This window comes from Augochlora pura, chromosome 3 (assembly GCF_028453695.1).
Source record: "Augochlora pura isolate Apur16 chromosome 3, APUR_v2.2.1, whole genome shotgun sequence".
Taxonomy (NCBI): Eukaryota; Metazoa; Arthropoda; class Insecta; order Hymenoptera; family Halictidae; genus Augochlora; species Augochlora pura.
In genome coordinates, this window is record NC_135774.1 from 27309493 (window position 1) to 27325882 (window position 16390).

Consider the following 16390-nt stretch of genomic DNA (forward strand, 5'->3'; position numbering starts at 1 on the left):
TAAGGAACGTAGAAACGTGGTTGATCAATAAAGGAGGCTCGCCTTCAAATTGCATCGTAGGTTTCATCCCCTTCGTCCCTCGCGCGGAAGTATGTACCTTGCTCCCCGCGCAGATACATTCCCGACACCGTGTACGCGGTCCCGTGTCACCAAGTGGCCGGGATATTAATTTTTCGAGCGGTAGTACTTGTTGAGCGTGCGTTTTCACGCTCGAGGACACTCGAGAGGGTTTCCGGGCCCGGAAGATAAATTCGAGAGACGGCGGAGGTGGCCGGGCCCGCGGACACGCCTGTTCCTCTTCGCGCTTCGATCAGCACGGCGTCGCCGATTCCATCGCTGATTAATCGCGAACGCGAGAATATCGACCGGCGACACTCGCCGCGATAAGGACGCCACGCTTTCGCCTTTTAAAACTGGAATCGTTTCGTCTCGTCCGTGGAATGGAAACGCGGAAGAGACACGGCAGCGAATCGAACCGTGGAAATTCGTTCGATGGACTATGAACGATTCGCAAAACAATTCGTGTGTCGGCCGCGTGTGTTTCGGAGCACGCAAATAAGCAAATAAGCCGGAGAAAGCGTCGATGCCTTCCAAGTGCCTCGACCGAGGCGTTTTGTTGGTACCCTATCCGATGAACGCACACGCTCGGCTTAATATCATTATGATTCCTATAGTTTCGAACGGGGCTCGAAACGAATGCTCGAGCTGCGACGAAACGGTCGGGTTGCATAACGCTCTGCCAAATATATAAGCGGCCGCTCGAGCCGTTAATGGTTTTAACGGTGCTGGAAGCACCGGCGTGCCGGCAACACGAACGTGTCGTAGAAAAACAGGGCGCGTTCGGTTTTTATTGCTACAAATTTTATTGAATAACTTCCCTATGATCGGTAAAGCGGACAATCTTGGTAAAATGAGTCACTGTATGCAGTCCTACAGCGCCTAAGCGTCGGGTGGGTAGAAAGTAGACTCGCTTGCGTAACGTTAGAACAGATGTATATGTATATATTTGGTCCAGATTCTACGAGGCCGGTCTTCTTCTTCATCTCCTTTTTCCGTCGCGTGCCTCGGCTCGGTCTTGCCTGGTTTCTTCTCTGTCTCTTCGTTTCTTCTTTTTTTTTATACAATCGCAGGATGCTACTGTGCAAACGAGAGGTACGGATATCGGTTGCATGCTCTTTCGAAAGGGTCGCGTTCCAGTTGCGTCGCTCGGTTCACTTTCACCTAGCATACAGGCGGCGATCGATACGAATTTCTTGGACGTCTAAGAGGAGCTCCGCAAGAAGGAGAGGACGGGGATCGTCTACGGTCTACACGGGGAGCCAGGTGGAGGACGAGGAGAGTAGGCAGGGATTAGGCGATCCTTAACAACATAATACGGAGAGTCGCGGACGCGTTGCCTTTCCCAGAATATTCCCGAGCTTGCCCGTGTCCCCACGTTGAACCCGAGCCAACTGCTGCACCGGGTGCAGGCCCGGGTGCAGACGTGACCCTGCCTAGTTGCCGACCGGCTTCACCTTCTCCTCGCAGAAATCCTCCACCACCTCGTTGTCCGCGTTCACCACCTTGATTCGGTCGACAGGCTTCGGTCGCATCAGGATGAACGGCAGCTCCGCGGACAGCTCTCCGCCGAGCGCGCCCAGATACAGCTTGACCTTGACGGCGTAGGAGACCACGATGCCGAAGGAGTCGCGCACGTCCGGCGACAGCAGCAGCGTGCTGGACGCCAGCTCCGCCTCGTCCTTCTTCACTTTTCCGTCCAGAGCGATGCCGCGTCGGTTCTTGTTCTTCTCCAGTTCCGGCGTCAGGTAGAGCACCTTTTGCAGATTCGAGCCGGGGTTGATCGGGCAGCCGTCCTGCGTCTCCACCGCGTCGATCACCGTCCTGAACTGGCCGTTCTGGAAGATGACCACGTCGATGCCCTGCTGCACCAACGCCTTGATCTTCTTCACCACTTTGTTGCTGTTGTTGCGCACGCACACGTTCACAGCTATCCTCTCGCCGTGTTGATAGAGCTGCTTGTCCAGAGTGACCTCGAGCTCCAGATCGCCGGGGCTCAGCAGGAAGTCCTTTCGTACCACGGTGCACGGCTGGCGGCCCTGTTTCGTGGGCGCGTACTGGATCTTCCTGATGCCCATCGTCACCGTGCTCCGTTTGTGGGTGATGTCGGTTTCGGTGTCGCCGGAGTAGATCTTCACCACGTAGCTGACGCCGCAGGGCTCGCCTTTCTCGTCCTCGCCCGGTTGCAGGGTCACGCTGGACGGAGCGCTCTGTGGGAACTTGAAGGTGAAAGGTATGGCGTTCGGGCCTAGTTTCCTGAGCAGTCGGTCCTGCAGCTTCGTCAGGTTATCCTCCGATTTCCGTGGGGCCGGGTACAGCTGCTCCGAGGTTAGGTAGAGATCCTTCTGGAAGTTCAGGCCCATCACCTCGTCCTCCTCCCGGCCGTAGCGGAACGAGCAGATCAGCTGGCCCCATATCTTCCGGCCGGTGTCCGCGTAGTTCTGATCGATGAGGACCACACCGTCCACCGGCTCGATCCCGGACAAGTAGTCGACGTAGTCCCTCTTGCCCAGGTACAGGGAGATTTTGCCATTCGGCGAGGACTTCTTGAACACCTTGAAATTCATCACCATAACCAAACGAGCCCAGTCCCGGCTATCGATGTCCCCGACTGAATCGCGGCAATGGCGTCGACTTCTTATATATCCGTGGGGTACCAATGACGTTGGACTGTTCTGGGGCTTCCGAATCCATTCTGCGTCGCGGATAAACGAAACTCTTTTGCTAGCGTCGTTGCTAACCTTTTCAAGTGTTGACTAACTTTGTCTCCTAATCGCAAGAATCGCACGCTACCAACCCCGTCTTCGGGTTAGATCGATGATATTCGGGGCTTCTGGATGCCACCTGACCCTTTACTGCTGCCACTATTCATTAGCTAACTTAAGCTAGTAGAAAAAATAATGGGATAAATATACTAATCTACTTAGTTGTAAGTCACCGATCACCGTTCACGTGGTTGCAAAGAAGGAACGTGTTACCGTCAGCTGATATCACGGCACCGGATAAAGCAGAAACCTGTTTCAAATTTACTGTGTCCTAACTATACGATCGCGTAACCAATGGTTATGCGTTCGTGTTCTTAAAACAGTAATGCCTCACCGTATCGAGCCATTTGTACTCACCATAGCGCGCCTTTTTATCCCCACCAGTTTGATGCGCATCCACCTTAGCGCAGTTGGTTTAAAAAGAGAACGGGAGACGATCGAGGGGGATAGAACCAATGCAGCAGGCTTTATGTGTGGGTATCCACACGGACGGGAACATAGGCCATCTCACTTGTCGGTGCATGCGGTTTCATTCTCTTCGCGCATCCATTTCCTTCGTGCTCCACCTAAAAGACACGGCGCGATATTCGACTTGTAATTTTCGCCAAGTATTTACAATGAATGCGAAGCTGTATCCTTGTGAAATGCCCAATATAAAAGCTAAGTTAACACCTAGTGCTACAATTTCTTGCCCGGCAATCCTTTATTTGTTAAAACGTTAGTAAGTAAGCGAAACCTGCGTTTGTAAGAAAAGGAGCCATAACGACTTTTGGTTTCGTCCTGACTTCCTTTCGGGTCTCCAATCCAGCAACCTTTTTAAAAATCCTACGAGATAAGACTTTATTATTATTTGAAACTTTTTTGAAAATCGGATTTCGCGCCACTTGTCTCTGATTCTTCAACCGAGTATATGCGCGATAAGAATAATATCGCTTAGAGTAGAGTGAGACAAGCTGCATCGTTCGTCAGTGTGACTTGTTTCACATGTAGTTGTGTTGATTTGATGCTCTCTTGCTTACTCGCTAGTTTTCTCTTTTTCTTTGCTTGCGACGGCAGCACCGTCTTGCCAGTAAATTGCCAGCCAACCAGAGCTAAGAAACTTTCTACATTAACTCTTGCTAACGGATCGAGCTGCGGCCTGGAGGTGTTCAAGAGTAGGACCCATTACCGTAGTTTGGTTCCTTCTCCTTCTAGAATATTTGAAACACAGCAATTAGTCGCGGTAGACGCGAGTGTGTCCGTTCGAAATTGAAAATGTCAGAAAACGCGGAAACTAATATGAACGCAGTGAGTAAGATCCTGTGCAGTGCAGAATGTTTTCCATCGCCTTGTAATATTGATTGTAAATTTGTGGGAAATTTCGTTTTCCATGACTCCAAAACACTCGAGCCTCTGTCACACCTGCCTTATTAATAACGTTTCTTATAAATAGATTCGCCTGAATAAATCCGTGATGCTGGAATTAGAGGTTCCCATGCTTATCCTAGTATTTTTAATTGCAGATGCAGTCAATGTCTTTGGTCATACCTCCTGGTTCACCCAAAAAACCAGTGAAATCAACTGCTGTTGTGAAATATTCTGTTGTGCAAACACCAGCTACTTATGCACAACTGCAATGCAACACAGACCTGAATCTGCCACCCAGCAACTGGTTGAGCAGTTCTGCAGAAAGTTACGGGCTGCAAAGCGTGTGGTCCCAGACCACTGGATTTTCCAGCTTCCGTATGGCCCACATGTTTCCAGACTGTGTCGGGGAGGTTGATGTTGTGTCTGATGCTGAAAACATAAAGAAACTATTGAAACTGCCTTATAGTCACGGTGTGATATCAATGATGGTTCATAGAGTAGAGAACACACTACTGTTAGATGATTTTGATATTCATAAATATTTATTGAGACAAGCGGAGAGTGACTGGGAGTGGCTGAAGAAGTTTTTCTATGAACATATATTCCAGAATCTTGGAGACAAAGAGAAGTCTCTGTTCCGTAAAACAAATAATAGGAACACTTTGCAGCAGAGAAATTTGGTTTCCAAATTTCTGTATCACTCTATAGTAGTGGCAGACAACAAGGAGCAAAATGCTAAACCACAGTTGCCTGTGAAACCGTTAGAACCGTGTTTACCAGAACCTTCTCAGGAAGAAAAATTGCCAGACCCTAATTACAATCACAATTTTGCTAGAAACATTGTGTGGACCTTTGAGAACATACAGATGCTCATTGGTACAGATATGCCGATATTTGGGGGGCAGACTCATCCATGCATAAGTCTGAGATTGAGGGACATGACTAAGCCCATTAACGTCCTGACTGGCATAGACTATTGGTTGGACAATTTAATGTGCAACGTCCCGGAAGTGGTGATGTGCTATCATCTGCACGGTATTGTGCAGAAATATGAATTAATAAAAACAGAAGACTTGCCCAATTTGGATCACTCCAAATTCAGTCCCAAAGTAATCAGAGATGTTGCTCAGAATATTTTAAGTTTCTTAAAAGATAATGCCACCAAGGCTGGCCATACATATTGGCTATTTAAAGGTGAGACTGCTAAACTATATGCTAGATAATTATTACTACTGCATTTTCTAATCTCTTTATGTACCATATAGGCAAGGATGACGATGTCGTAAAATTGTATGATTTAACATCGTTGTGCAACGATGTATCAGATGAAAAGGGCCAAAATCCCTTCACTGTGCCCGTAGCAATGTTGTTGTATAGAGTGGCTCGCAACATGAAGTACTCTTCAGACTATCATAGGCAACAGGGCACTATCAGAATGCTCCTAAAAAATTGTGTTCAACTGTTGACTAAAGAAAAGTATCCTCAGATAGTAACGTCTGCTCATTTCATGCTGTCTGATCTCTATATCCCATCAGACACAGACCCTGCTAGTCCAGGACTTTTTGATCAGAGCGACGAGGACGATACGCAAAGCGAGTCGAGCACAAATCACGATAATGAGAAAGATGAAGAGGAAATAGAAAATGAAGAGACTGCAATAAAATCGTTAACATTAGCCAACAGTAAGTACATTTCCCTGGCCTATAGGATCATGTAGTTGAGAACTGTTCATGTAAATTAAGTCACATCTTCTAGTTAAAGAACACAGAGACTCGGATGAGCCCAAGTACAAGCCGCCACCAATTTCTGGGTCAGTGGAAGAAAGATGTTTGGCAGCCTTAGAACATGTCTGCCAAGGTCTCGAGTGTCTACACTATTTCCCAACCGAGGAGACCACTGAAGAAGAGCGTGAAAAAGCAGAGCAAGAAGAGAAGAAGAGAAAGGAGTACGAAGAGACTCATTTGAACTTGGCTAAGCCTTTCCAAGCAATACCAATGACATATTCCCCTCTGAAGGACGAAAAGAAGGGATCCCATTCCGACGAAAGTTCGATAACTAGTAGTCCTAACCATAAGAAGAACAAGAAGAAAACGAGGAAGTCAGACAAAATCGTGTTGAAAGAGGAACCTGCTGAAAACGTAGCTAAAGCATTACAGTGTAAGGTGAAAGTCGATACGCTTCCCACCTGGCAGGCCCCTAAGAAGAGCGACAACATAAGTTGGAACGCGCACTTGAAGACGTTGTTGTACGAGAAAGCTTCATTGATCTTTGCTGTATTAGCTGAGAACGAATACGTCAATAAGAATTACGGGGCTTCTCTGAGATACATGCTGGCGGTTCTGCGTTGTCAGAAAATTTTGGAGCTCTTTTGCGGAATCGTAAATTGCAAGTCCATCAGTTATCTGTTAGGTCGAGCTGGGGATTGTTGCTTCATGACTGTGCAGGATTGGGGTAACATAGAAAAGCACAGAAGTGACTACGAGATGAAGAACGAGGCTGAAGAAAAGATCGTGGAGAAGATCTGTAACGTGGAGGACCTAGACTCGAGTGAGTTCTCAACTTGGACCCTTAAAACAGTGCGGTTAAAGCTAAAGAAGTTTGATTTTATGTTTTAGGTGATGTTAAATTACTGCCAGAACATTTACAAAGTTTAGAATCTACTTTAGTAGCATCCTATAAGTGTTATGAGAAAGCCTTATTGTTGGAACCCTCAGAAATGGACAGAAATAATCTTTTAAGACGATTAGGCAACATTCACAATGAGCTGGGCGTTCTATACATGAATCAGGGTGGAAGTAAGTGTTTATGTCAAAAATACGAAGTCGGAGAACGTTATTGGAGGAACCATGATAATTTTATTCTTTTTGCAGCCCGGTATCAGCAGGAAAGTTTAGCGGAAGAAACGTCAGGGATCTCTAATAATGAAGTATCAACGTTATTAGCGCGTTCCTTAAATCATTTGGAAGCAGGAGTCAAGGCATTCGAGACAGTTCACGACGAAGCAAATTTAGCGCTGCTGCACTCAAATACTGGAAGACTTATGCGGCTCTGTGCACACATGCATGTGAAACAGATCGCTGAAGAACGAAATTTTTATAACAAAGCCCTGGTGAGCTATCAGAAAGCATTGCAAGTCCTAGGAACTAAGAAGACGAACCCTGCGATTTGGGACACGGTCACTTGGGATTTGTCCACCACGTTATTTACTATGGCTACATTGTTGCAAGACTATCCCGTAACTGGTTGCAAGGTACTGCTTTCATATTCAATTGAATTCGGTGATGTAATTGCTATCTATTGTGGTCATTGTTCTAGACTGAAGAGGAGCTTGAAAGGGAAGTGGTCGATATATTACAAAAGGCACTGAAACACTGTGATACTGAAACGTCAGGACCACGGCAGCCTGTTTATCAATTCCGCGCAGCTACCATTCAGCACCGCCTTGCTTCTTTGTACCATCGCGTATACAGAGAGTTTGAGCCAGACACAGACAACATGAAGAGGAAAACAAGCTTGCAATTATGTAAGCTGTACTACGAGAAAGCAGGAAAGCTCTTGCTTGCTTTGGAACAGACTACAGAATTCCTGACGGTTCAGTTGGAAAGGGTTGCATTGGCTGAACACCAAGCACGTTGTAGGTTCATCTTCTAAAGTAGTTTTAATCCTGTCTCGAGTCGTGTTCTTATTGTACTTTGCCGCAGGTGCGACCAGCTTTAATGGGAAACTGAAAGCTTACCAAAACGGTCTTGATCTGATACTACACTGCAGACCCATTGTGGACATATTGTGTGAGAGGAACAACTCCCACAAACAAAAGGGCAAGTGTACAAATGCTATCAATTCAAAGAAGGGGAAAGAAACCCCAGAGGGCAAAGGTAGCGATGATCAGAAGCTAATGGAGGATGAAGAGAACTTGGTGGTGTTGCTTGAGCAAAGACTACAATTTATCCTAAGATCTTTGACTAAACTATCCGTCACGAAAAATAACAATAGTAGCAAAAAAGAGTATGTAAATTGTAAATTATCCCTTAGATGTAATGCATGTGAACGTGATCTAACCATTTTTGTTTAATTTTTACAGGTGCGAATCACTGGCGAATTTGTACAAACAATGTTACAGTCGGACATTGAGACCGGTCACAATGACTGGTTTCGTGTTAATTGAGCACGTTGCACAACTTCTACGAGAATTGGAGAAAATGTTACCGTCTACAGAGTGTTGAATAATTATACTTTTGTAAATATATATATATATATACATATATATTTATCATATCTGTGCCAGATCGACGACTCGCCAAGTCTCGACCAACGAATATGATTCCTTCCCATGATTGGTTTTTTCAATCTCTTAACGGGTTCTTATGTAGTTATTAACGCTGGTCGTTAACAAGGGAAACATTCATTAACTCATTACGACACCTCGCGATGTGAAGGTCATTTTTTTATTCTACTGTGTAAATAGTCGGGTCGGAGCTTTTATTTATGTATAATATGAATCTGATTTGTAAAACGAAAAATAAATTACTGCTACAACACCTACGAATACTTTCTCCGGCATCGGTGAAATAAATAAAAAATTTTCATACTTTTTACAATACGAACTACTCTGGGATTTTATTATTAAAAAGTTCTACTGTCCACGGAACAGAAAGGGATATGGTGTGATCGAGTCAATAAATAATAAATCTATAGTACGTTAGTGTTACGTTACTTTTGGATGAAATAGTCGTTAGAAGAAATATTGGACGAAACTTCGTACTCTAATTAAACGAGATTTGGTACTTACCATAATGGTTAGATGTACAATAGTTGTTGACATATATTAATGGATGCTTCCAAAATATATAACCACACTTATCACTCATTAAGGACTGGAATAATTGCAATTCTATTTTTGAAATATTAGGAATCTATTCCGCCAACCGCCATTAAGTAGTCCTTCTGTAGTGACCAATATAGTGCTATTAAATTATCTTCCGAGGTACTTTTAAAACATAGTCCCCATATGTGATTATTAGCACAATTTGTCCAGAAAACCATATATTCTACATTTATTAACTTTTTGGTGCATTTAAAAGGGTTTTAATCAAAGGGTTGATTAAAAAATATAGCAGCATTCCCCACAGAGCACATTCAGCACATTCATATTGCTAACTGACAATGTCACGAATGGCCGCCAGGTGGCGCACCAATACAGTACTGAGTTTGAATTTGAATTTAGCAGTTATGCACTTGGAACATTATTACCAAGCTGCATTATTAATACGTACTTACGACGACATAATTGTTAAACAATTATTTAATGAAGAAGCACAAACTACGAGTCTAGCATCAAACTATCTTCCAATATTCAAGATTAAATTTAAATAAATCAACTATCCTTTGAGAAAATGATTTTCAATATTAATTTTTTTTTAGTCGGTTCGTAATAATACTATATAGTTTTCAACAACGCATAAACTTTTGCCATATTACGTGGCCGCAGAAAATTTCTTTGTACATTTAAACTTCATTAATTTTTGGTTCACATAAAAGATGCATTCTATTTTTTAATAACAGAAATGTTCAAGTGCCAATCGGGGTAAGTCTTTAAATTAAGACAGTGAACTGTTTCTCGACTAGCGAAAAAATGATACCGATCAGCTTCCGTCACTTTAGCTCTGATCATGAATTCAAAATGGTCACGCGGCCGAACAACCCCTCCAAGGGAAGAAACAGTTTCCGCAATATCGCCGACGAAATGGAGCGTCGTGAATGGTCGTCTCGTTCCGATACCCGCTCGAAATCATAACGAGGACACGATCTTATCGAAATCTTCGGTCGTTCCATTCAATCTCCCCTCTGACCCCGGCGCCGAAAGCCGATATACGCGAGCTTTATCGTGCATTCGAGAGACGCTCGTATCCGCAATATTGTTCGAGAAATCGCCTCGGGGGCTAGTCTCCCTCCCCCCCGTGCCCGCAATGAGACACGGAGGAAAACCTCTCGCGGATAAGCCGGGAAAATTTCTTAAACGATAAGTCGACGTGCTAGAGCCCAGAGAAACCACGTCGTCGAAACTCTTGTCGTGGCCGCGGTGCATTCAACTATCGCGCAGCATCCACTTTTTGATTCGGCTACTCGACTCGGAAACTATCCGACGACACATTTGGCAATGTTACCATGTCGTACCGCCGTCCGGGGATTTTATCAAACCATTGATATCATTCTCATACTGTTCTCAGCTGCTCCAATTTTCTTCTCTTTCCTATATCCTTTCTTTTGCCAAGAAAACGGAAGAACGGTCTCGGAAAGTTCGCACAGCTTGGACCGCGTCTGCGTTGAATTCTTCAATGATCAAGAAGGATCAGCCGGGATCTAGGTCCGACAAGGTAACCCGGCAGCCCTACTTTGCTACAATATTTGGGGCATCCCCGTGTTCCAGGCTGCTGGGAGGGCTGGGAACGTCGGTGAGCTCCAGTACAGGATAGCGATTCCCTCTCGCCGAGAGAACTGGCGCACCCGGATGGGAATCTCGCCGAGACGGTGGCAGTTGTTCCAATCGGTCGACATGTTCGGGAAAATCCTGTGATACGCATCACCGACAAATCTCGGTTGTATACGCGGAGAGATGCTTATCGCGCCGCGGGTAGATACGCGATTGAAATCGCACGGCGAACGGCCCGTGCTATCGACAGCTCGCTCTCTCGTCACAGAATTGCAGCACCGCGCCCATCTTCGGCAATCCCGACTTCCAGGCGGTCTCTTCTCTCCTGCGACACGCTCGCCCCTATTTCCACCCCATTTTAACGCCTCCGTTTTTCGTTCGCTTGCGTTTGAAGGGTTTCCAGGGTGATGAGCGTTTCCACCGCCTGTCCCCACCCCCTATTTTCCCTCGGTAACGAAACTTGTTATTTCCCCGAGTGAAATTATGGGGGTGGGCCGTGTTGGCCAAACAACCCCTCCGAGAGAGCGACAAAAATTTTCACACAATGTTGCTCGAGAAAGTGCTCTGTATAGTAATCATTCTACTTTCCGTTATTCATAATCGGGGAGGGGACATTTTCTTGAGAGCGGCGCGCCCGTGGAACAGGTGTCAGTCAGCAGGACCGTGTTAGCTAATCTTTAAGAAGAAGACATTTTCTTGCGTTTACTATATGACCGTAGCAATTAGAGTCGTTCACAATTGAAAAAGACAACTATTGCACATCCAATCGATGATAGAAAAATCGAATTTTATTCCACGACAAGAACAAACGAATAATATATTTAAGAAATTTTAATCAAAATTTTCTTGAACTATTTTTCGTCTGCGCGAAATTAATGTAAAGTTGCGATGATCGTTCCGTGTCCCGCTTTCCAGGAAAGAAATTCATATTGCTGCGGGGATGATCTACTTTTTCGTGATCAAAGTTGATCCTCTTACCGTGCCTGGAACGGATGGCCGACGATTTACGTCGGCCGCCGGGGAATTAGAATTTAGACGCCGCGTTCGCAAGCCGCGGGTCAAAACAGACTCAAGTTCTTTGGATTAAATATGGTTGTACCGGGGCGGCAGCGAGCATAGCTCACGGGGGCCGGGGGGGGGGGGGGGGCAACATTAATCGAAGTAAGTGAAACAAATTTATTCAGTAATCCATGCTCGCGCGAGAGATTGCGTTTAGCTGTTGGCAAGCCGCTGGGTCGGGTCGCGAGGGCGCGGCTGCGGGGGCAGATTAAAGTACAAGCTCGTTCGGCTTCTCTATTAGAAGATAAAGTCATCGGGCGAAGTTTTATGGCCCGGCGGGAAGTTGGATCGTGAAAAGGGTATCTTTGGATCGCGCTGCGAGCATAAAATCCGGGTGCGTAAAATTCGGTGAGAAAGGGACGTCGTCATAGTTCGATCCGGATAAGAATTTTTTTGGTTTGTAGAATCGTTCGAGACGAGAATAATGATGTTGTTCTAAGAGTGTGAAAAAGGCTAACAATGCTGGTTTTTTTAAAATATAACAGAAAGTATAAAGGTCATAAGTAAAAATATCAAACTAAAATTTAACCTCTTTAATGTCGACTAAGATAGGTGTGTGCATGTGAACGAAAAATAACAGATTTGATTGATATTAAATTATCATATATCGTCTTTATTAATTTATACAATAAATTGTTCTCTACATGATTCGTCTTTCATTTATCTAATTACATGTAAAATATATTTTAATAATACGTGACTTATTTTATTAAAAGAACAACATTTTCTCAATTATAGCCATTGAAGAAACACAAATTGTCTGGTCCTGTTATTAAAAATATTAATGTTCTCATTTAATAGATTTTTCATGAAAACTGTATCACGAGTCTGACTCGTTATCATAGTACATACAATGAGTTAATAGTATAACAAGCTCAAGCTCGACTCGTCAAAAGCTTGCAAAAAGATTCAACATCGATATACATCAGACTAAACCGCGCTTATCGCCCGTTCTAGAGTATTTTCAGCAGGCGTGGCTTCGTTAGCCTCGATCCCACCGAAGACGGTGCATTGTTCCAACGGAATAATCCGTCGCGTATATCTGATTTAAACGTTAAGCGACGCTTCGTTGCGCCCGATTCGTACGAGAAGTTCGAAGCATCGTGCCAGGGAAATTATCGGTGCGTGTAGCTAGCTGGCTGGTTTCGATCGGCGCTTCTGAATCCGGTAGCTAGCAGTTGCCATAACGTATCAAGATGCTCCGGGTGCCGGTCGAATCGTTCATCGAGAAGAAAGCTCGCAAACCAGAGGCAATTTCAAGTCGATCGAATAGCTCAAGGAGGATCCCAGCCCGGCGCGGCGCCCGCCTGGGATCGCTAGTTAGCGCGGAAAGTTAGGGGCCCGGGAGTTTGCGTGGAAATTGCATTTCGGTCGCCGAGAATCGAGCTAAATGAAATTTGATCGCGAGCTGCCGGGGCCGGGGGCTCGGCGGCGGGGGAGGGGGGCGAGTCGAAACGCGGTCCGTGCGTTGAATACCGGATATAGAAAGAGAGAGAAAGAGAGATAAAAAGAGATAAAGAAAGAGATAGAGAGAGATATATAATATAAAGAGAGGTAAAGATAAAGTGACGCATAGAGAAAGAAAGATAAAGAGACGCATAGAGAAAGAGTGAGAGAGAGAGATCAAGATAAAGAGAAGAGAAGTACGACGTGATTTACGCGGAGGCTGCGTGGCGCTTTCTTAGCCGAGTCTCTCGAGACTTCTTTGTCCCCCGGAATAGCGTGTTCCTCGATCGCCGATGGAGTGTCGGACAGTCTCGAGGCTCCAGAAAGGTGAAAGGATTCCTTCGAGGAGAAACGTCGGAGAGCGAAATGTACAGCGGCCGAGGCAATTTCGAAATGCGCTGGCCCGACTTCGACGAGGCAAAAAGCGCGAGGAGGGTAGAGACGAAGGGAGAGATAGATAGAGAGAGAGAGAGAAAAGGAGACAGCCCGGGGGCTCGATATTGCCGCCCGCGGTTTTTCGTTTATTTTCGCCTGGTATGGATTTTGCGAATGGCGCACGGATACAGTTGCAGGCGCGCCTTTTTCCAGCGACCTCCCGCCGTTGCTTGTATTTTCCACGGCAGCTCCTGAAAAGGCGCGCCCCGCGCTTCCGGGATTTCTGGGTCAACTCCGATGGAGCAACTTTCTCTTACGAGCACGATCCGGGATTCTTTGGCGCCCCCGCGCCATCGGCGCTCGGTCCAGAAGTAGGATCAACAGCTACCGAATTGAAGTTGAACCAATATTTGTATCGCCCCAACCCCGACGACGGCGACGACGAGAGATTCCGGGTCATCCCGGCGAAGAACTGTCACTGCTGCTCTCTAACTGCAGTCAGCCGCGATCCGGCAGACAGTGCGACGAAAATCGGGATTAGCAAATTATAGCGGCAGCTTGCATCTTCGTGACTCCCGGAGAGGCTTTGCCAGGATTTAAGTTACTTTGATCAACTTTCACAATCCCTGACAGCTTGGACTTCGGCTGCCGGAGTTGCTTCTGGTTCCCAACGGCCGGGGAAGCAAGGATCGAGTGATCCTTTGATCGATCTTGCTTTAACGGGTTTGTACTCCTTCTAGTCTTCGAATAGATACAGTTTGTTTTGTCAGAAAGCACTCAGAGCGATTGACAAAATTTATTTACTTTAGTTTTAGGAGTATATATGATTATTCTGATTGATTAATAATTACGTTTTTCATAAATTAATTAAGTTCGATTTTTTATTGAAAAAGAGAATTTATTGTTCTGTATATCGATGCCATTCTACGGAGAATTAATATTTCAAAGTAATAGTGCAGTTCACTCGCAAAAATTATTTTTCGACTACTGAAAGGATTATGGTTTAATCAATTTTTTACCTAACAAAAGTTGTACTGTTTTGTTATCGATATTCAGTTAAATTATCAACTAGCTTTTTCAATAACTATGGCTGTGTAATAAAATTCAAACCCTTCCCATACCATTTTTTTCATAGCTACGATGATTAAAACTTTATCGATTGCAAAATGATTTCTAAGGAAGAAAATCAATTTATATTTATCTTCTGTCTACATTTACCTTAATGTCTAAATACTGGCGATTGAAAAAAACGAAATAGCATTCACACTTTACAGGATATTACTATAATTCTCCATCATATCTTCGACTCGTCAAAGTATGGCAAGCTATAATCAAAGGGTTAAAAGAACAAATACTGATATTTTACATCTTATCCTTTCGAACCAGATTTATTACAAGCATTTTCTTGCAATTCTTAGCAATTCAAGAACAAAAGATTTTTCAGCAGAACAGTTATCCTCCAACAACCATTAGGATTTCCGCATTTATCGCGCATAAGAACCTTATGCGCGGCTCCCCTATCGGATTCCACCCCCGTCGGCCACTAAATATTACGGCGAGCTGCTTAGGGGCGGGCGGGCGCGCTGTTGCGCAGACATTAGGGTAGGCAAGAAAGTATACGAACGAGACCGGCGAATTATGTACAGGGTAGTAGCCGTCGGTACATAGCCGGTTGGTAAATAGAAAATTAGCGAGCTCGGAGACACGGCTCGCAGACGCGAGAACCAGGGGGTGGATAGGAGGGTGGAGAAATTCGTTACTGACTGGAGGCTCCGGTGCCGCCGCCGTTGCTGGCGGCTAGGGTGAGACGATAGGGGAGGGAGGCCAGGAGATAGGGGAAATACTGGTTTGGCATCTACGCAATTTCCTTCATTAGCATCGAATTTCCGCAAGATACCCACCTCCGGCTGCGCCTCTCTTACATCCCCGGCGGGCGCAAACCCTGTCCGTCCACGGTTGCGCGCAACTTATCCACCGCCATCCCCCTCCCCGCCGCTTGCAAAGCAAATCTCTGGCTGAGCAGAGATACTGGCGGCGGGCAGGCAAGAGAGGTAGTATCCCCCGTTGTCAACGACCGGCGTAATTTCGTTAGTAAACCGACGCTGTTTATAGGGACCGGCTGGCACTTAATCGCGTCGACTTACCCGGGCAGGACCCCGAAACCGTCCGGTTCCTGCGACCTGTTAACGTTTGCGGTATTGGCCACGAAGTCACCCGATTTCAACCCGGTCCTTGTTTGCGGCCGTCGGAACGCCCCGCCTTTGAGCGCGCCGGCACCCAAAGCCGCTTCGCTGTTTTCTGACGGTTAACCCTCTCTGAAGAGCACCGCCGAGATTTCGCGGACCTTCTGGAACTCCTTGAACCGGCGCTATCCACGGCGGATTCGTAGCTAATCAAATTTTAACCGGGCTAGTTGGTCTCGCTTCGCGATGCTCCTGGCTCTGGGTGCTTCACTTGTGTTGGGAGAAAAATGTTTCGCGTGTGATACGTTCGAGAAGCTCGATGCTCGTCGTTCTATTTTTCAGGAATCTACGTGATCCTGAATTATCGCGGGCCAATGAATAGATGAATTCAACGACGGTGGCAATATGGATAGGTCGTCGATCATTTTTGCTGACTTTGTACTGCGTATGCTTTATTGTAGAGTGAAGTGTGTATTGTGTGTAAAATAGGCTTTACATATATATATTACGACGCAACTTTTTTAAAATTACATATGCTATAAAATTAAAGGGTTCATTCAGGGGTTGAAATAAAAATAGCTAGACTATACTAGAATCAAATAACCTTAGACAAGGTGAAGACATATCTTAGACAAAACTATATGAAATCGTACGAAGTTATCACTATCGCGAGTAAAGCAACCCCTTATGGATAAACGCTAACCTACTCACTAGTATCCCAACAATTT

At 45.4% G+C, this 16390-nt stretch overlaps 2 protein-coding genes across 3 annotated transcripts; one reads left to right on the top strand and one right to left on the bottom strand.

Moving 5' to 3' along the window:
- Positions 1-844: 844 nt before the first annotated feature.
- Arr1 (arrestin 1) lies at positions 845-2684 on the bottom strand. The gene has a single exon (XM_078176397.1). The coding sequence runs from the start codon at positions 2628-2630 to the stop codon at positions 1494-1496; it is 1137 nt and encodes a 378-aa protein (XP_078032523.1). The 5' UTR covers positions 2631-2684; the 3' UTR covers positions 845-1493.
- Positions 2685-3844: 1160 nt separating this feature from the next.
- LOC144467540 (erythroid differentiation-related factor 1) lies at positions 3845-8707 on the top strand. Of its 2 annotated transcripts, XM_078176393.1 has the most exons (9): positions 3847-4109; positions 4325-5363; positions 5435-5851; positions 5925-6716; positions 6785-6964; positions 7040-7419; positions 7485-7803; positions 7871-8174; positions 8251-8707. In XM_078176393.1, exons 1-9 carry the CDS (start codon positions 4077-4079, stop codon positions 8390-8392), a joined length of 3606 nt encoding a protein of 1201 aa, XP_078032519.1. In that variant the 5' UTR covers positions 3847-4076; the 3' UTR covers positions 8393-8707. The 2 variants fall into 2 exon arrangements, with proteins under 2 accessions (XP_078032517.1, XP_078032519.1); XM_078176391.1 differs by having other exon boundaries at positions 3845-4109; positions 6785-7419.
- The last annotated feature ends 7683 nt before the right edge of the window (positions 8708-16390 follow it).